The 21,790-nt window shown below is 46.3% G+C and overlaps 1 protein-coding gene across 1 annotated transcript in view; it reads left to right on the forward strand.

The window, feature by feature from the left end:
* Positions 1–2,774: 2,774 nt before the first annotated feature.
* Positions 2,775–21,790, forward strand: part of pdlim7 (PDZ and LIM domain 7) — a gene marked incomplete at both ends in the record, with an annotated part of 40,094 nt that continues 21,078 nt past the window's right edge. Inside the window, 3 exons of the mRNA XM_084448351.1 lie at positions 2,775–2,804; positions 5,630–5,728; positions 18,780–18,931. Coding sequence (XP_084304477.1) covers positions 2,775–2,804; positions 5,630–5,728; positions 18,780–18,931 — 281 coding nt within the window. The remainder of the gene's footprint in view (positions 2,805–5,629; positions 5,729–18,779; positions 18,932–21,790) is intronic.

Below are 21,790 nucleotides of genomic sequence, written 5' to 3' on the forward strand. Positions count from 1 at the left end.
TGTTCTCTGGCCCTGTAGCCTGGAACCGTCTGCAATCTAAATTACAGCTTGCTAAACTGATCTCCATTAGGGCATTTAAAGGTGCCCTGAAGGATCTGGAGGGAGGTCTGGGTGGAGGTCTGGGTGGAGGTCTGGGTGGAGGTCTGGGGGTAGGTCTGGGTGGAGGTCTGGGTGGAGGTCTGGGTGGAGGTCTGGGTGGAGGTCTGGAGGTAGGTCTGGGTGGAGGTCTGGGTGGAGGTCTGGAGGTAGGTCTGGGTGGAGGTCTGGAGGTAGGTCTGGGTGGAGGTCTGGAGGTAGGTCTGGGTGGAGGTCTGAGTGGAGGTCTGGGTGGAGGTCTGGGTGGAGGTCTGAGTGGAGGTCTGGGTGGAGGTCTGGGTGGAGGTCTGGGTGGAGGTCTGGAGGGAGGTCTGGGTGGAGGTCTGGAGGTAGGTCTGGGTGGAGGTCTGGGTGGAGGTCTGGGTGGAGGTCTGGGTGGAGGTCTGGGTGGAGGTCTGGAGGTAGGTCTGGGTGGAGGTCTGGGTGTAGGTCTGGGTGGAGGTCTGGGTGGAGGTCTGGAGGTAGGTCTGGGTGGAGGTCTGGGTGGAGGTCTGGGTGGAGGTCTGGAGGTAGGTCTGGGTGGAGGTCTGGGGGGAGGTCTGGGTGGAGGTCTGGGTGGAGGTCTGGGTGGAGGTCTGGGTGGAGGTCTGGGGGGAGGTCTGGGTGGAGGCCTGGGTGGAGGTCTGGAGGTAGGTCTGGGTGGAGGTCTGGGTGGAGGTCTGGAGGTAGGTCTGGAGGTAGGTCTGGGTGGAGGTCTGGGTGGAGGTCTGGGTGGAGGTCTGGGTGGAGCCTGCAAATGCTCCCTTGGCTAGGTGCTCTGCTGGAAACCTATTCTGCTATGTTTTTTCTGAGTGTGTCTGTGTGCTCCTTGAATGCCTTGCTGTGTGCTGCTCCATGTGGGTGTGTGATTTGTCTTATGCTGCTTGTTGATCATGCTATGTGGTATTGTGTGCTATTGTGTCTTGTGGACGTGTGCATGTGCCCTGTTGGTGTTTTGATGGTGTGTGCTAATGCTTTGCTGTGTTTTTATGTGCTTTTAATGTGTTTGTACTGAATTGTCTGTATTGAAACCCTTTGTCCAGGGCTCCTTTGTAAAAGAGACATCTGTCTCAATAGGACTTACCTGGTAAAATAAAGGTTTAATAAAAATAATAAAAACACAGATTACAGTGAATCATAGTATCCTTATAATATATTAGCCTACACATTGCCTGAGTAAATATGCACAGTGCACACGTTTCTTGTCGCGGAAGGCTAGGCTGCATGCTAGCACTGTCATGGCACTGTGCAACCTATTTGAGGGGTTATTTTGCAATATCGGATATATTTATTGTTCACAATGGTGTCAATTTCAAAGCGTTTCTCGGTTTTCACCTTTCTGCCATTAGGATCACAGTAGCATTCTCATTTCGCCAGAAATGTGCGTACGCATGGGTCAGAGTGTGCTTGGAGGTGAGCACATTCTCCGCCATTCTCCTGTCAAGTTTTTTTTATTTTTTATATAAATCCCGAAGTTTGCTCAGGAGTGGCGTACACATCCTTTTGTGGGTACACTGTACGTGAGCTTTATAAATGAGACTCCTGATCTATAATTCAAGGGGTAAAGATCGGAGTGAAAGGATGAACATGGAGGTTTGGGGTATAGTTCCATAAAATCATCCCCATCGGGTCTTGTATCCTGATCTCCCTGGTGAGAGTTCAATGCTTTATCCACTACTCTAGGCTACTTGTACAGTGGAGATCAGTGGATTGATTTTGGTGTCCTTCTTTATTTTGGTGTGCTGGGACTACTGCCTCTTGTGGTGCCAACAGAGAAATGCAGGTCAACATTAACCAGAGGTAGGGAGGGAGGGAGGGAGTGATAACCGGACCCTATACTAGGTGTGCTGGCTTACAGCCACAAACAAAAACATCAAACACAGGAGAGCGCATAGACATGTAATTCAGTAGCTCTGTCCATCAGTCTAATAGATGTTTCCTCCAGGAGTAGGGCTATAGGCCTTATGAGTTTGGAAATTCTAGAGAAAAGGTTAAATAATGCATTACATTTTAACTAAACCCATTCTGTTTAGTCGACTAAAATCGTAATGCAATTAGTCAACTAAAACTAGACTAAAACTAAAATTCAGATGACTAAAATATGACTATTAGCCTACAACTAAATAACATTTTAGTCAAAAGATTATGATTAACACTAAATCAACATTTGCTGTCAAATATAACACAGATCTGGAATAACACAATCAAAATATAACCTACAGATATAACCTTTACAGACCTAAAAGTGACCTTGATAGGCTAAGTGAACTGTGCTTTTTACTGTTCTTCTCTGCCATAATCATTCAAGCTGTAATGACAGGACAGGGCATGTCTTAAAGATAAGTGATGTATGATACATTCATATGAAGTCATTGCCGCCGACGCTGTATGACCCTTAAGAACAGATTCAGGACCAGCTTGTCAATTCCAAATCACGGTAATCGCCGCTGAATCTAAACTGCTAAACAGATACAGGATCAGTGGGGAGGTTTTCCTTATGGATAGGACCCATGTGACGTGCTGACGTTACAGTAGGGTCCTACTAAAAGAGGAATACAGGGAATGAATGTGCTGCTGACGAAGGGATCCACTCTGCTCTGCTCTGACGTCCAAGTCGAGGAAGTCCGAAGTTTCGGCTGGTTTACTGATCGATTTAGCCTACTTTAATTCACACCGAGACGAAAGCAGACTGACTCGCGATGTCTGGCGAACAAAAGGAGGGACAAGAGGTAATTCATTTTACAAACGGAGTCCACAAATTATACACCATTTCTACCTGGATAAAGTGCAACTTTTCTGTTGCCATGGAGTCTATACAACCTGTTGTGTAGGCCAAAAAGTCTAAAGAATAATGATCGGCCTAATAAGTTTGATACAGGTCAGATAATCTGTCTTCATTTGAAGTTTATGCAGCTTTTGTAATTTTGCCCCGGCGACATAGCGGTTGAGTTCGGACCGTGAGAAACCGTGGGGGCTCTAACACCGGAGCCCCGGCTTTCTGTCTGCAGAGAGGATTTACTAACAACGGGGTGTTTAGAGAAAACTTGTAGTGCTACTTTCCCACTCAGCAGGTTATGCAGCCTACTATATGATTTTCATTTCTTGAATTAAAATCGAAACATTTTGATAGACTGAATAAAAGCATGCCTATGCGGAAAGCATTTGATCAAGTGTGTAGGCCTACATCAGGAATCATTGTGTTTACCCTTAAGTTATATAATCTAAATGTTAAGATGTCTAAGTCTATTTGGGCTACTTTTAGGCCTATATCAATGTAGTCTAAATTCACGTTTGATTTATTTTGCACATACATACATATACATACATACATACATACATGCATGCATACATACATACATGCATGCATGCATACATACATACATACATACATACATACATACATACATACAAACATACATACATACATACATCTAGGCTACAAACACCTATTTCATTGTTAGAAGTAGGGCAATTTGGAAGTGATCCTCAACTCAAATTTGCTGTCTATTTATATTTTATTTACATAATGCACAGTTATCTAATTCAGGTATGGGCTTATGGGAATGAACCAGTATGTTCTCCCGTTCAGACCAGACTGGGAATGAGCTGCTCTTTCCCAGGTGTTGGTGTGAATGAAGGATCTGTTCTAGGCTGAAGATTAGAGATCAGAACTAGCCTACTGTTGCATTCTCAAAGAATGGCCGGTCATTTAGTTGTGTGCTTTACTCCTGGTTTGCATATAATAATGTATTATGTCCCTAATTTAGTTTCTTTGAATTCACTTCCAACAGAAGTCCAGTTCACTGTTTTACTGCCAGCGAGCGATATCCCACTGCCTCTTTAAGAGCTTTGATGTCACATCCTAATTGCCGGTTTGTCTGGTCTGCACTGCGCTAAAATGTACTTCATGCCCTCTGGGAGGAATGCACCGTTCCTCGGCCTTTCTTCAGTCTGAGCCCTGTCCCCCTTTGTGATTCCTGTCTTATTCTACATGTCTGTTGGCCTTTCTGTGCAAAGCCTTTGCCAGAGTAGTTGGTGTTCCCTGCTGCCCCCCCCCCCCACACACACACTCACTCCTCTCTGTGGCTCATGTGGGTGTTGGGCTGAAATAGTTTGGTGTAGTTTTACATTCCTTATATAGCCTCTCCACAGTGAGGAGAGACGAGGGCTTGCCTGTGTCATAAGGAGGAGGGAGGTGGGGTGTACGGTTTGCCAACAGAGTCAGCCTGTCCCAGCTCCCCAGCTCTCTCTAGCTCTCTCCCGGGTTTAGGTTACCAGATAGCCCCTAAGGACAAGGTAGGTTTGCATGGCAGCGTTGCAGGTAGCTGTATGTCATGAGGAGGACTGGATACCTTCTATTAGGGAGGGGGAGGGGGAGGGGCAGGTGGGCGGGATACTGCAGTTAGCTCTACACTCATTTGGCATGAGCTGCAAGTGTCATGGCCTAAGGTCTCAAGTTGTCCTTGGTTCTTAAAATGACATGAGGGCGCGTTAATATGTTGCGCTGCCCATAAACCAAGTGAATTTGATGTTCCAGTGTAATTAGGTCAACCTTATTTTGCAGGGCAGAATGTGTCCTTTGTTTGACCAGGTGTGGGAATTTGAAGGCTGTTTATTTGCAGAATGCGCAGCCTCATCATACAGCCTATCCACATAGCACTTGTAAAAACCCTTATAGACTAATTCCTACTCTGTACCTAGTTGAGCTTAAAGTCTGGTTTGGGATGTGCATACGTCAAATCTTTCTTGATTCACAATACCCTTGATTCTTTGAATTGTTTTACTCTTGATGCAAGATTAGATGTGGATTCAACTATTTCACTTACCTAGATTCAAGTCAGCGAGTGGCCTTTACTTTTCCGTAGATCCACTGAGGTCAAGCATTCTTTTCCCGGCCTGTGAGTATCTTTAGAGTTAAGTATCTTTAGAGTTACCATTTGAATTTGAGCCTTGTATTGGAATGGTCGTCTTCCCCAGATGGTTCCCCTGCTGGCGGCCCCCGCTGGCAGAACCCCGGGTCCTGGTCCGAGGCTGTGGTCCCATGTGTCACAGAACTGTCCAAAAGCGGGTCACGCTGACAATAATGAAAAGACCTCATTTGACAGGACCTTGTCACGAGGCCACTGTCACAGCTGAACTCTTATGATCCGGGATGTGCAGTGTGTGTGTTTTGGTGGCCATGTTTAAAGCGACCCCATAAGCTGGTACGCTGATCAATCAATCAATCAAAGCTTTATTTGTATAGCGCATTTCATACCCCAGAGGCAACACAATGCGCTTTACAGAGAACAAGGGAGGTGGGCAGACGACCCACCTCTACATATTCCAGAGGGAAGCAAAAAAACAGTAATCATGTGGCCACGTGTGTTCAGCAGCAGACATTCCCACAGACAATGTGATCATCTCTCTGATTTCCTGTTATTCAAGAGTCTGGCTACCTGACTGTTTCTCAACTTCCTTCGCAACAGTGCCCCCTCCAGACTGTGCTGCTCTGTGTAGCCTAACCCCCTGATACACCCCTGTCTCTGTGTCCCCTCTCCCCTCCCCCTCCTAGGCCATGAACGTCTACGCTATAAGCCTCACCGGCCCAGCGCCCTGGGGATTCAGACTGCAGGGTGGCAAGGACTTCAGCATGCCTCTCACTGTGTCCAGGGTAAGAGACCTGTGTGTGTGTGTGTGTGTGTGTGTGTGTTTGTGGCTGGGTCTGTCTGTATTTGTGAGTCCACGGCTGTCTATCTCTATCTGTGTCCGTGTCTTGTTAATGTGTGTTAGGGACCGGGTCTTTGATTTCGGGCCCTTGAGGGCCACGGCGCACCTCCCTGTGTAACCCCCGGTTACCTTGGCACAAACCCTCCTGCTGTTGATAACGTCACCCGCTGAGTTTCTGGGAGACTGAATGCATCTGACAGGAACACTATGGGGAGATGTGAAGTGTGCAATAGTTGTAATTAAACCCATATTTCTCCTCTCAAACGTGACATTTAGTCTGAGCTTCGGCATTCTTGCGAGGTGTGTCAGGCGGTTCTCAGTCTGATATCATCCAGTCCCGGGCCGCAGCGTTGCCTCACTGCCTGCCTCGCTCACTCCTCACAAGGAGATGTCGGGAGTTTGTTTAGCGTTGCCTTGGAACACCTTGTTGCTCTTTTCAAGTCACTGCATCTTTGCTAAATGGATTCACTCTGATGTTCCGTAAAGTACGCCGGCCATTGAGGAGGCTAATAGCCAGTTTCCAACCCTTATATGTGCAGTGTTGCTCACACACGCACTGAAGTCCATCTAGTTCCTGCCAAAGATTGGACATCCCAGCCTGACAAGCAATTAAACAGTTGTACTATGACTTAAAGTTATTACAAAAATATATATTTGTATATATATATTTGTGCTTCCTAATCCTCCTAATTGATTTACCTCATCAGTCTAAATCATCTGTCTCTCTGTTTAAGTGTATTCAACCTGTGTCTATAAAGGTGTCTACTGTATGCCATGCGTCTATGACATGCTCAATGTTGACTGGATGTTGAGGGATTTAGTGCATGTATGCCATTGTGTACCTGTATATATGTGTGTGTCTGTTGAACAGAGAGAGCTTGGTGTGAACCGGTGGTGCCAGCAGCCATTAAAGTAGCCTGCCAGTGCATGCTCTACCTGGCGCCCACATGAAAGGGCAGAAAAAGCCGCAAAACAGAAGGTTTCCTTTGGACTCATGACAAGGATTCAGTCTCTGTCCTCCACAAACAAGACCAAACGGATACACAGACTTTTGGAGGAATGAACAACAAGACAGTAGTTTGGGGTGGGATGCTGTTGCTTTTCAGCTACAGGAATGTCCTCCAGCCAATCAGCCAGGCGGGGGGGGGCACATGGGGTCAACACCGGGGGAGGGAGGCTCAAATCATAAGGCTGGTTCAGATCAGTGTGGTTTACGGGACCTGTAACCTGAAGCCTGCCTTGAGATATCTTGAGCAACAATCAGTCATGGCCCAGGTTACAGGTTCCCCAACAATCCACCTTCATTAGCTCACCATCAGTTCCCTTCCCGGCGCTGTGTCTGCCTGTGCCTTTTGAGTCATGGTCGTCGCGCACAGTGACACCTTTCTGACGGTGTGTTCTGTTCTGGTTCTGACATGCAATCAGCTGGACTCAGTGTAAGTATGAGTATGAAAAACAATGATGTCATCATTAACTGCGTCTCAGGGACGCAGGTCTGGGCTAATGTATAGCCGGGTTTCCAGTCACCTCCCCGAGGTTATAGGAAGATCATGACTCAGGCTGCGCCGCCGGCGCTCTGTCTGCCGCCTCGCTGCCGTCATAAACCACCGGGGTCAGTGAATCACGCACAGTCACACGAAGGCGTACGTCCCAGGAATGGCGTTTTGTTTCCATACGGACGTTTGGTATACAACGCCGACAGGAGGACAGGAAGTCAGTCCAGCTAGCGTCTCCCTGGGGCTATGGGGTTGGCCGGGGCCTGGCGGTGGGCGGGGCGTCTGTGCCCTGGGGCTATGGGGTTGGCCGGGGCCTGGCGGTGGGCGGGGCGTCTGTGCCCTGGCCCTCTGGGCGTCGTCTCCACCCCGAGAGTGTGTAAAATCAGCTGATTACATGGTTTAAAAACAGGGGGGAAAAGCCGCGTGTGAAAGCCTGTGAGGTCATGGAGACGGACAGAAACGAGACCTGAAACACTGAAGGCGTCTTGTGTGGTTTTTGGAGAAAATCTGATGTTTGTCGCTGATTTGCTGAGGCTAGATTTTCGGGAGGTTTATGGGTTATGAGTGCCCGGTTTGTTCAGGACAGGAGGACACAGCAGATTTAGAGGCCATTAATAACTTAACATTTGGTCATTCTTCCTTTAGATGTTGTAAACAGGCATTTTGCTAATTTAATATTGATTTAGAAAGGGGAGGGAGGGAGAGAGAGAGGGGGAGGGAGGGAGAGAGGGAGAGAGAGGGAGAGGGAGAGAGGGAGAGAGAGAGAGAGAGAGAGAGAGAGAGAGGAAGTATGGTATACAGGCCTATGAATGCCCAGTTTCCTTCCCTCGTTCCCTGTGTTCTCTCAGCATTCCTGGGATATTTCACACATCCATCCCGGCGCTGGCAGCACACTGCCTCTTTGTCCCTCTCTCGCCTGCGTCCAGCGTGTCGCCGCACAATCCTTCCCCAACCAGACAACGCTCCTCTCCGGTCTCACAGGAATACTTTTCCAGTGAAATCATGAAATCTCTCGAAGTGAAACCATCCGGAGAGACGGATCAACAGACGGGCTGACCCGGCTTTGGGATTCCCATAAATGTTGCGAGCTCAGCTCCGAGGCCTGGCAGGCCATCTGCTTCCTATAGAACAGGCTCATGCCGCAGTGCTGAAATCAAAGTTGGGCCTAATGAGGAAATTAAGGATGATGTCACATTAATGAGCGAGTGTCTCAGCAGCTGGGCGTGTCACGCCCACTTCCTGTCCCTGCTCCAGGCAGGGGCTGCGCCGCTGGTGACGGACCCGTCTCTACGCCATCTGACCATCGCTCTTCTCTCACTGCGCGCGCACACACACACACACACACACACACACACACACACACACACACACATTCATGCACATACACACATACACATACACATTCATGCACATACACACATACACATACACTGTACACATACATATGTACATGCTCTCACACACACACACACACACACACACACACACACACACACACACACACAGGTGAGTGGCTTATCAATAATTCAAGGCTTGACTGATCTGAGGCCCTTAGGGGGGGCCACTGCGGCCATGTTGTGATGGCGGCAGCGCGGCCTTGCCTTCAGTCAGCCTGGACAGAGGAGCCGTCTGACCGCACCTCGTCCAGCCGGAGACGGCTTCGCTTTCCATGTCTCCCAGGTTTATTTATGGCAGTGGATCAGCTGTGCCCTGGGTGATGTAAGGGGAAGCTGCATGACTCCCAGGCCTGAAATGGCAGTGGAAGGGGCAATGGCGAACAGTGGCACGGGGCCGCGACATGGATGGGCTCTGGGGGGAGGGGGGGGGACCTCACGCTGAAGAACGGATTCAAACTAGCTCTGTGAGCCAGAGAGAGAGAGATTGGTCAAGTTCATCTTCACAGGGCAGATGAGGCTCTGAGATGAATTATTCCAGGCTCTGTAGTTTGAAAGGTTGGCTAGCTTCCCGCTGTGGAATTACCATAGCGTGCCAGAATATGCCCATCTATCGAGGCAGCTAAGCTTTGTACTGCTCTGGAAAAGCCCTGACAAGAATGTAGAATAGTTAATGGTTGTCAGTAGGAGATAAAAGTGCCCTGTAGAAAAATGTCCACCGATAACAGAATTGTCCTTTTATAACACTGTATAACACTATATAGGGTTTTCCATGGTGGCTACAGTTTTAGCCCCCCGCCTTTTATATAAAAAACACTTTTTGCACTTAAATAGCACTTATCCACCGATGTCCACTAGCCCGGCTTCGCAACCCCGATCACGTGATCTCTCTTCATGATGGAGAAACAGCATGTGAGATCACTGATTAGAGTCGCGAAGCCAGGCTAGTGGATATCATAAATAGCACGTAACCACTGATATCCACTCAGCTATTAAGTGCAAAATGTAGCTTTTCATATAAAATGTGGGGGGATACAACTGAAGCCACCTCAGAGAAAAGACTTTCATCTTTAAAAAAAAATATTCGCCTCGGTGAGTAACAAAATAATATTGTCTGTAGATGCAGTAATGTAGACCGAGTGAAAAATGTAAATGGCGCAATGAATGGTTACTGGCAGCAGGGCAGTATACCAGGGTATAGCCCCGAATAGTATACCTATCTGGACCAGGGCTAACGGTGGATGTGACGTACAATAGACCACCTTTACTACACCGGTGGTCCAGCAGAAATACCGGTGGTCCAGCAGAAATAGGACAGGCTGGTGTGATCCCCCTGCTGGCTGCAGACTGGTGTGGAGCACTGTCCTTCTCTGTATTGACAACCTGCGGGGGGGTGTAGTGTTTCCGCCCCCCCCCCCACCCAAAAGCCAAAAGCCTGAGCACAGCAACATTACTGCCGCTTTCTCAAGTGAGGGAGCAGCTGGGCCCTGAACCTGAGCCAGGAACACAGGTGTCTGCGTCCATCATGGTCTACACGCACGCACGCACACACACACGCACACGCGCGCACACAGACACACACACACACACACACACACACACGCACACATCGACTCCTAATATGTCTTGTTCTCACTCATTCTTATCATGGCTTGTTGTCACTCAACCCCAAGCGCTTTTAAGTCTTTGGGTTTTTCCCCAAAGACAGCCTGCATGTTTGCCTCTCCTCCCATGTTGTGTGTCCATGAACATGCTATCCCTTTCCTTCCTTCTGCATAGCGTGGCCCTCTACCTGGCTCTGTGCCGGCCCCTTCCCAGAATACAACACGCTTGTTGTTTTCCCACAAACAACTGCATGTGGCCAAACGGCTTTCACCAACATGAACAATTAATTTCTTGTTTCTGCATCCCCTGATTGCTTCCAGTGAGTCCAGATCAGAGGTAATTTAACTGATTTAGGACTTGGCTTTAGAATAAACAAATTGTTTTCACAAGAAATGCTCCTAGTGAGCCTATAATTTTTAGGATTAGCTTTTTGACATGGCTCTCTGAGAATGTTTGGTCAACTGTTGCTTTGAAAAATGAGGTTACTATTGTAGCTCCACAGTGTGAATGTGTTTGATAGTAGTCTGTCGGCAGGCCGCAGGTCTCAGGGTAAATCATCTTGCTGCTTGCGGTGGTGCTTGGTGATGTGCTGAATCCAAGCAGTGAATCTGATAGCTTAACCCTTTTAACCCTGTACCATTTCGTGTTATATTACCTTTATGATGTTTCTTGCACTTTGTCTTGATGCTTTTAATGTCTCATGTAAAGCACTTTGAATTGCCTTGTTGCTGAAATGTGCTATACAAATAAACTTGCCTTGCCTGTAAGTACAGTGCCAACATTCCAAATATTAATTGGGTTTTCCCTATATTACTAGAAAGCACAGTTTCTCAGCTTTCTGGAACTGTTGGAATGTTGGATTTTTATTTTTATTTTTAGCAATTTTTGTAAGAATTTATTTTGATATGTTTTTTTATTTTTTATTTATTTTGCCGGTGATGCGGTCGTATTCAGAGGGTTAAGCTGAATACGACGGAACCCTATTGATTCTGCCTGAGTCTGCTGAGGCCTGTGGTGCTGCGTCTCTCGGGGTACGTGTCGTCAGCGAGGAGATCCAGAGGGGTTTGGCGCTCGGGCCTGGTGCGTGCGCTCGCTTATCTGACCTTGAACACTTTGTACTTCAGTTATCTGAGCCTCCGACACTTGTCTTGAGTTTCGGAGACAAGCTGACTGAGCCCTTACTAAACACATATTTTGGCATCCCTGCTCTGCGTATATCTAAGTTTTCTGAAGGAACACTCCGCTGCCAGGCGGTTAACCTGGTACGAGTGCACATGCTACACTCTAAAATGGCGCTACATGGAACCTAAACAACAGAAGAACCATCTAAAACCAGGCCAGGTCAAGCCTGGCTTAGGTGCGAGGCTGACTTGTTTCAGGACTGGTAGCTAGTCATGCCACTGAAATAGCTGTGAATTGAAATGACATGAAATAATGTCTGATAAATTAAGATTGGTCTTGTTGCTTGGACACATCAGTTCCAGTGCTTCCAATGCTAATCCAGCACAATAAGAGCGGAAAAGCCAGTTAGCTCATGGGCTCACAACAACTAGCAGCAGCTTCCATAACATTAGGGGTAATAATGGTAGCGGTCAGTGGCTAAAGCAGTTACACTGATGATAACATAAAGTCATCCTCACCGGGAACCCTGGTCTCCTGGGTGAGAGTCCAATGCTCTCACCACTACTCGTGCAGTGGAGATTGGCGGGTGGGTTTTGGTGTCCTTCTTCACCACGTAGGGGTCAGTGGCGTCTGGTGAGTCCTAGAACCGGGTAAGCCAGGACCAACGAAGCACGCACGCGCAGCGCGCACAATTTTATGGGGGGTGCACTTTCAAAGCATGCCCCGATGGGTTTCACAGCACCAGAAGGGCGCTGAGCATTGGCATTTATATGTAAAAACATACATTATATGTAAAAACAAAAATCAAGTTTTATTTGTATTTGTATGGGTAAGCCAGGCTTACCCTGGCTTATAGGAGCAATCACCACTGGTAGGGGTACCAATAATTTGCAACACTTGGGACAATTTAATTGTTCCTACCAAAACGTTAACGACTATAATTTCACACCAAAACGAAGTCCATCACTAGAGTACGACAACTCATGCTCAAACACCACAACGCCTTTTATCAAACTGAAAATAGCCCTGCCAGTGCTAACCATCTCTGGGCTACTGTATAACATCGCATTCATAAGCCATTGTTCTGACTGACACTAGGGTTGGGCCGATGGACGATATCATCGTCCATCGCCAATGGTTGATAGAAAAATACGATGGTTGAGAACCATCGTCACATCGGCGCTTTTTAAACACGAGCTGTGAAAATGGAACAGTTGGGTATTATATATGTGTAGGCCTACGTTAATGGAACAGTTGGGTATTATATATGTGTAGGCCTACATTAATGAAGACCATTTAATACGTTTCCCACAGTTATTGTGTCCTTCGTGAAGAATTTGGACAGCAAACTGAGCGAGAGGCATATGGTGCGAGTCGACGCCTATACCGGAGTTATTTCTGCTTCTTTAAACATTGTAAATAATTAGATTAACTAATTTGAGTCGTAATCTACTAATTCTAGGCCTATGTGTCATAAAATGTAACATTAGAATGTATCTATAGCTTAACAAACATCTCAATTTGATGTAGTTCAACAGCCCGTGCGCTCATGGAACATTTTACGCACGGACACGGAGTGAACGTTTGTTTAGCTGTATAAATTCTAATCTGTTAAATTATGACACATAAACAATGTAGTGGAAGGGCATAGGCAAACATTTGCAACTTCTTCCCTCAGTCATTTATGATACAAGACTAGGCCTATAACTAGGCCTATGACTAGGCCTATAATAGTAGGGTCTTCGGACTCCACTTGATAAACGATTTCATCAAACTTAGCCTGCCATGATCAGCCACATGCAACATAAATATTACCTGTTACAACAATAATATAGCATTAGCCTATTTTTTTGCAATTTAATTCTTACCTTTTCGCCACATTGAGGCATACAACGCTTTTCATTAATAAGTCCAGTTCAAGGTTCTAAGCGAACCAACTATCAATAAATGACACACTAGGCCTACTGTAGAACAGAAAATATTTTGTTTCGTTGCTATTATAACACGTACATGCAGGCAAGCTAAATGCTCATTTCTGGGCAGAATAACAAACTAGAAAGAGCCAATCAGAACCTAGACTCGCCAACGGGACCTGAAATGTAGATACCAAAGTTAATATGCATGTAGAAATGTAGATACCCGGTTAAATAATAATTTCGTTTCGTACTTACTTGCCTACTTTAATCAAAAGACCACAATAAAATACAATGTAAATTCGGCTTTATTTAAATGTGTGGCTTCTGGGCCATTATGCATAAAATAAACAACTCACAAAATTTGATAGGGCCCGTGTTTATCAACCGCATATTTCGTTGAATAATAAAGAAATAATAATAAAGAAGTAATAATAAAGAAATTGTAAATAATTGTTATTTACATATATTTTAAAAAAATACCACAAATGGCATAAAAAAATGGCAAACAAAAACTCCACAATCTGACTCTATACTCTTACCCCAGGGTTTAGGCCTACTCTTTCTATTCTAGATTCCTGGCTAAGAAAACCAGCATGTTCACTTTATCAGGCTTTAGTAGGGAGTGGAGAGGAGTGACAACACTACCTGCGGTGCTGAACACGCGCTCTGATGGTGTGCTGGTTGCGCATATGGAGAGGTATTTACGCGCAATATTAGCCATAAAAGTAAACCTCGTTTGGTTATCTTTCCATCATCTGAGTGGATCGTCATCTCCGTCAATTGTCTCTTCCAGCAAGTAGGCTGTGATCTCTACCTCTGCGATTTCAGCAGCAGTGCGCGTAGCTGGTTAGTTTTTTTCCCCTAGAAGACTGCCCAGCGAGCTTCTGCTCTTCTTAGGAGCAGCAGCGCTGGACTGATCTTCCTGCGTGGTGGGACTGACTGTTGGGCGCTCTGCACGGGTCGTTGTTGCTACCATCTCTGCAACCAGCTCGGTCTTGACGTGGTTCAGCTCGGGTGGCTGCATGTGTTCCCCTCGGTATCTTGGATCAAGCAGTGCTGATTTGTGCAAGATAGCCATGGTGGCGTCAATATCATATTTGTTCGAAAAAAAAGTAAAACATGTTTTATAGGCGTATTACGTATCCCGGGTAGGCTATTGTAGACTTGCATTTTCTCTCTAAATTAAATATAGGCCTAAGTTATTTCATATAAAGTGACTGCGTCATGTAGCCAGTTAATGTGAAGCCTGATTCTACAATAGCCTACCCGGGATACGTAATAGGCCTATAAAACATGTTTTACTTTTTTTTTTTATTATTATTATTATTTCCATAAAATGACGATATCATCGTCCATCGCGATGTTTGGATGGCCACATCGTGATGTCATATTTCAGCACATCGCCCAACCCTAACTGACACCATAATAAGGGGAAGCTTTTGTCAACGACATGCAACAACAGGTCCTTATCTCTCACATAGCAGCAAACTCACACATATTGCCAAAATGATCAATCTGAAATGAAGCTGCAAAGCAGGACTCATTTCATTAGATTTTGCTAGCCGTTAGCCATCTCCGACTCCCCGGGCCTTGAGTTAGCTAGCTAACACTAGCTAGCGTGTTAGCTAGCACTAGCTAACGTTAGCTAGCTATCATTAGGCTTCAATTCCTGAACTTAACCTGGCTGCACGCTAAGCTAAAGCTATGTGTTACTGTTTACTTCAGATATTACTCTACATTTCAACCAGACATTCCAGTGAAACCAGGTAGTCAAAATAACTTGCCTGATATAAAATGGGCACCGCAAAGGCAGGCATTTCTGATGATGTCCTCAGTCCAGTCCGTATGCTTAATGGCTTGTAGCCACAGGCGACTCCAGCTCCTCTGAAAAGGATGGTTTCCTCTTGAAAACAATAAAGTTGGAATCCACTAGAGCGCCGATTTGTACACCCGTAGACGCAACAGACAGACATCTTGATGGTATATAAAATACTTGTCTTTGTACTAAAATACGGCTCGCTCTGAATTTGTCTGTCTCCCCCTGCTAATGTTTCAAGAATGTGCGCACATACTTGTGCTGACGAAGGCTGTAAAAGGGTCTATAATGAACAAATATGACCCACGCTTGTTTATTTATGGGCGGTGGCTCTACCACATAAAATCAATAACTGACATAGAACCACCAGGTAACCGCATTTTTACATAGCGTCTATAACATCCAATGACAAAATACTGTCCACACCAAGGCTTGAACTTGCAACCTTCGGGGCGCTAGTCAGATGCACTATCCACTCGGCCACTGCGGACCTTGGAAATCTGTGGAGTCTTTTTGTTTTGATGTTCTTGGACCACTGCCTCTTGTGGTGGCAGCATAGCAGGTCAACAACCCGACGGACAAATCGCCATTCCCTTTCAGGGCTCTAAGCTAACATTTTTCACTAGGAGCACATGTGCTCCTAAATGAAAAAAAATTAGGAGCACAGAAAGAAATTTAGGAGAAAGTTGAAATAACACATTTTATTAGCAACACGCACATTAGGCCTACTGCTAACAACAATAATAACCTGCTCACCATAGGAGCTCTCATCCTCTCCTACTATACTATTCCCACACACTTCATCATGTGCATTGGTCCTAATGAAGACTATAGCCTACTATTCCCACACACTTCATGTGCATTGGTCCTAATGAAGACTATACTATTCCCACACACTTCATGTGCATTGGTCCTAATGAAGACTATACTATTCCCACACACTTCATCATGTGCATTGGTCCTAATGAAGACTATACTATTCCCACACACTTCATCATGTGCATTGGTCCTAATGAAGACTATACTATTCCCACAAACTTCATCATGTGCATTGATCCTAATGAAGACAATGGCCCAATCCCAATACCCCCCTTGGCCCTACCCCTACATTTTGCATTCACGCGTAGGGTAGTGTGTCCCATTCCTTTTAGCTTCTAGGGCTAGAGAGCATATCGAGGGCTAGTGGATGTTCAAACAGCCCTCCAAAACAAGGGTTTTCAGATGCTGACTTGAAACCGAGGGGTAGATGAAAATTCACACAATGCTTTGCAAACTTAGGCAGGGATATGAAACAGCTGCCGGTGCCGTGAAAAAATGTGGGAAGAAAGCCCAATATCTGCAAATATTAATTCCAAAATTGTAAAATCCGTGGAAAAGCTTAGTTTAATGTAGATGCAAAGGAACACGTCATTGGATCGTTATGACACGCATTTCAGAAAAAAATCGCTTTTTACGATGTCAACGGCATTTCATTGCCAATGCCAATTAAGTTACTGGTAGGCTACGGTGCAATGTTGAATGTAATCGAATCAATAGAACTTTTTTGAGTGACAGTTGATTTGACTCCCCCCGGGCCTCACCGAATTCCTCTCTCTCCTTGGTTCCACTTTGCCGGGCAAAATCCGATTGAATGGACTTCATTTTCTTCATTTTGTTAACGTTACTGGCAGGGGCATTCGGTGTCTACACAGTCGTTTTTAAGTGAGGGCAGCTGAGCTGTCATCGCGCGTCATCACGAGAGTTCTGCGCGTTGCAGGCTGCAGTCTTGGGATTTGTAATAAATAAAAAAGTTGTGGGACTTGTAGTTTTGTATACGGGTGCGCAAAACTTTGACTCTAGTTTGATCCAATTTGCATGGATTTATTTTAGGCGCAAAATGCGAGTGAAATGGTTGAAAACAGTACTCGTACAGTGTGCTCCTAAATTATTTTTTCTGATCGCACAAAACTATTTTTAGTCGCAAATGCGAGTAAAATGGTCGCACCTTAGAGCACTGCCTTTTCTTGGTGTGACGCCTCGCACAAAAAGGTTCCAGATGGAATCCTTTTCAGCTGTGTAAGGTGCTGTTTGGAACCCTGTCCTGAAGGTTTTTTTCTGACCTGAAAAGGTTCTGTAAGGAACCCTTAGACAACCCTGTAAAGAGATAGACAACCCTATCTCTTTAGAGTGTGTAGAGCCTCCTACTGACTGTGCGATTTTGGGCTCTCCCATACGAAAGATCACCAATCGTGGCAATATCTGTGGTAGTGGCACCAAAACAGAGGTCCTGCGTCGCACTGTGGGAGCGGTTCAAAGATGGCCGATGTTACGGTCTTGCAACCAATAACCTGCGACAAATATCCGACTGTGTCTGAAATTTAGGAGGATCTCAAGTCGTATTGACTTGCCTCGTAGCCGCTCGTAACCTACGATTTAGAAGTGTCTCATCGCACAGTGTACATGCATGGTCGTACCCAAGATTATAGATTTGTGTTGCACATTGTGGCTTACAATAAACTTATAAGATCGCAAAAATCTCACTGTCTGTAGGAGGCTTAAGGTAGCGATCCTCCTGGGTAGGAGGATATGGCTCTGTCACGTCTGTCATCTGTAGCCTACAGACTAGTCATACTAATGTCAGCGTTCATGTGTCACTCTAACTGACTAATGCCTCGTGACTCATGCCTCGTGACTCACCTGTCTGGATGGTGTCTCTATAGAGGGAGGAGCTGCTCTGAGCCAGTGAACATCTGGTCAGTCTTGTCACTGTCTGCCTGCCCCTCTCTCTCTCTCTCTCTCTCTCTCTCTCTCTCTCTCTCTCTCTCTCTCAACTTCAAAGCTCTAGTACACATCTGTAGTGAATCATGCGTTGTGATGTCATGGGTAGATAACCACTGATTCCTGACCCTCTGTGGTCAGAAGAGCGACCAGTCCGTCGTGTCTCTCTGCAGACTGCTGGAGGCACCTAACAGACGCCAGCCCAAACACACACCACCAGGACCTCTGCTTGTTTGTTTATCCACTACGACAGGCACCGCAGGGCCACCTAGTTACTGATGAATAGGCTAAAAGATAGACTTATCTTTGTTGACTGACTTATTGATTTGTTTGCGTTTCCAGTGTTAACTCTCTAGCTGTGATAGGCTGTGTTTGTTTTGTATTCCTTTCCCTCTCATGCTAACTAATGGGTCTGTTTTATTAACTACATTACCGAGAGGCACATTAGCTTTTTCCAATCACTTCCATGCCTCTCCTGATGCCACATGTGAATATACAGCTCAGACCGCTCTTTGGGGATTGTATGTTCTCTCCATATAATCCCTGAAAGTATTTCCAATTCACGGCCCATGGAGATATCAGGGGATTATTATATTTCAGATGTATTTATGCAGCTGTGCGGCTGAGTGAGGTAGTATAAACCCCAGGACATCCCTGGGGTTTCATGGGTAGTTATGTGTACTAATATCCGACCAAGTGTGCATTACTTGCATTTAAAGCAGTTTAACGTCTTGTTTAACAAACCGTAGGCTCTGTGTTGGCTTCCCTGTTCATTCTGGTGCATGTGGTGCATGTGGTGCATTCTCGCTGTGTTTATCATGTCATAATAGATGGTATAGAATGATGTTATTATCCTGTCTCACCCCCTTCTCCCCCTCTCTGTCTCCAGCTGACCCCTGGGGGTAAGGCAGTCCAGGCAGGCGTTGGCGTGGGAGACTGGGTGGTGTCCATCGGCGAGACCAACGCTGAGGACATGACCCATGTGGAGGCACAGAACAAGATCAGAGCAGCTACTGACTCACTCACCCTCACCCTCAGCAAGTAAGACATCAGCAGCCATGTCGTATCGCACCACACCCTACTATACCATACTATACCATAGCAAACTACACAAACTATACCATACTGTACCACACCCTACTATACCATACTATACCATAGCAAACTACAACAAACTATACCATACACGTTACCACACTACACCATACCATACTGTACCATACCCTACTATACTGTACCATACTGAACTACACCCTACTATACCACACTATACCATACAGTACCATACACATTACCACACTACACCATACCATACTGTACCACACCCTACTATACCATACCAAACTACACCCTACTATACCATAGCATACCAAACTATACCATACAATACCATACGTGTTACCACAACACTCCATACCATACTCTAATTTACAATAACATGTCATACCATACCATATACAGTACTGTGCATATACCAGACCATATACTGTGCATATACCAGACCATATACCAGACCACGCCAAACAGTCTTGATGGTATGCTGTTGATACTGGACATGAAAAGGACAGCCTGTCCTTCAGGTGCTTTAGAGAGTCTGGATCATGTGGATCATGTGGTCTGTCTTTTGATTACATTAAGAAAACTAGATTAAACAACTTTGTTGCTAAATGAAGCCTAGCAAATCTAATTTAGTGGAGTTATTCTAAGCAGGGCTGGGTAGCATTCTCCACTGCATACACGCCACATACCTGCTGGTGAGGTCTCCGTTATCCTCCCAGAAATTCCACACACACGTCCTGTTTTATGACCTCCAGCCCTAAGCCAAAGTATGTCATCAACAGGTCCATTACAACACAGGTATTTCACCAGCAGGGCGGTAGGGTGGTCAAGCAGGCCCACATGGTGCTGATATAACCCTCAACAGATAATGAGCTGTAGATGCTCAAGTAATTAACTACACACTCACACTCACTTACTACAGGCTTAAGTATCTAACTACAGGCTCAACTAATTAACTAGGCTCAACTGCTTAACTACAGGCTCAACTAATAAACTAGGCTCAAATGCTTAACTACGGGCTCAACTAATTAACTAGGCTCAACTGCTTAACTACAGGCTCAACTAATTAACTAGGCTCAACTGCTTAACTACGGGCTCAACTAATTAACTAGGCTCAACTGCTTAACTACGGGCTCAACTAATTAACTAGGCTCAACTGCTTAACTACAGGCTCAACTAATTAACTAGGCTCAACTGCTTAACTACGGGCTCAACTAATTAACTAGGCTCAACTGCTTAACTACAGGCTCAACTAACTAAGTACAGGCTGTCCTTTTCCTGTCTTGCATCAGCAGCAACATCTGTCCTGTCGATCCACCTTCAGTAGGTAGTCCTGCTCAGGAGACTCCCAGCTGGGGTTGTAGAAATCTGACAAGAGAACAGTTTGCAGATGGCCTAGCCACAGGCCATCTATGGACCTTGAAGTATCTCTCTCTCTCTCTCTCTCTCTCTCTCTCTCTCTCTATCCTATTACTCTCTCTCCTCTGTCTCTCTCTCTCCCTGTCTTTCTCCCTCTCTATCCCATCTCTCTGTCTCTCTCTCTCTCTCTCTCTCCCATTTCTCGCTCTCTGCATCCCATCTCTCTCTGTCTATCCCATGTCTCTCTCTCTCTCTCCCATTTCTCTCTCTCTTCATCCCATCTCTCTCCCTCTCTCTCTTCCCCCCCCCCCCCTCTCTCTCTCTCTCACTCTCTCTCACAATAGCTGTGTAGCTGCTGCCATCAACGGCCCCTAGAGTGTTCTGAGATTGCAGACCCCGCAGCGAGACCTCAGCTCCATTTTGACACAGCGCAGGCAACTGTGAGGCCTCCGCCATGACTCAGACTACCAGGCTCGCTGACTTGGCAGTTTCCTCTCGGTAGAGAGAAGTCACATTCGACAGCACGGCCTGAACAGACCAAAAAAGGAGCGTTCACCCAATCCAGGGATGAGAGAGAGAGAGGGAGGGAGGGGAGGAAGGAGAGACGTCATGCCTCTATGGTTCGAGTCGTCGATGAGTCATTTGGGCAGCCTTGTCCTAGTCGGAGAAATGGACCGCTGGTTGGTTGGTCAACGTTCCAGATGTCATTTTACTCTCCGTCATTGGCTCCTTCGGTCTTAATTCGTAGTGGAACGGTCTGCCTGTCTGTCTCTCCGTCTGCCTGCCTGTCTCCGAGTGTCTGTGCCTGTCTCTCACTCCATCTGTTTGCCTGTCGGTCTGTTCTCAGCCGAGGACAGTGGTCAGTGACAACGCTGCTCAGCTGTGGGCCAGTTCTCAGGCTACTGTGGGGGAGGAAGTGGACCGGGTCACATTTGAGTTCCGTCCATTCACACAGGCGCAAGCGCTCGCTAGTTTAGACCCACGCTGGCCAGATCTGTCGCTCTTTCCTCGCCACGTTTGTTTTTTTTAGGAATGTTGTTTTGCTTGGCCCCCGACAATGTATTTTGAGAGCTCTACGGTATGTTCCCAGGTCACTGCATGTGGCAGGTGTAGCGTTTCAGCTGCCTGTATAAAAAGCCTTTGTGCGACGGCTTCGTCTCGCTGCCCAGTTTATCCGGTGATCCTGGAGGCCCTCGCGTTCACGCACCAGGAAACCGCGGTGTGTGTGTGTGTGTGTGTGTGTGTGCGATGAGTGATAACGTGTTGAGTAGTACACTCCTATCTGGTCTGTGGGTGTGTGTGATGGATGTGACGGATTTGACAAGTCTGCACATGTCACCCCGTTTGCCTACCAAACATGCGCCTCCTGCCCCACAAGGCCTGCCTCCTGCCGCCTCTCTCCGCTCCTGCTGGTGATGAGCTAATTGTAAACAATGCACATTCCTCCTCCTCCTCCTCCCGACGCTGTCCTCCCTCTCGAGC

This window comes from Borostomias antarcticus (assembly GCF_949987555.1).
Source record: "Borostomias antarcticus genome assembly, chromosome: 14".
Taxonomy (NCBI): Eukaryota; Metazoa; Chordata; class Actinopteri; order Stomiiformes; family Stomiidae; genus Borostomias; species Borostomias antarcticus.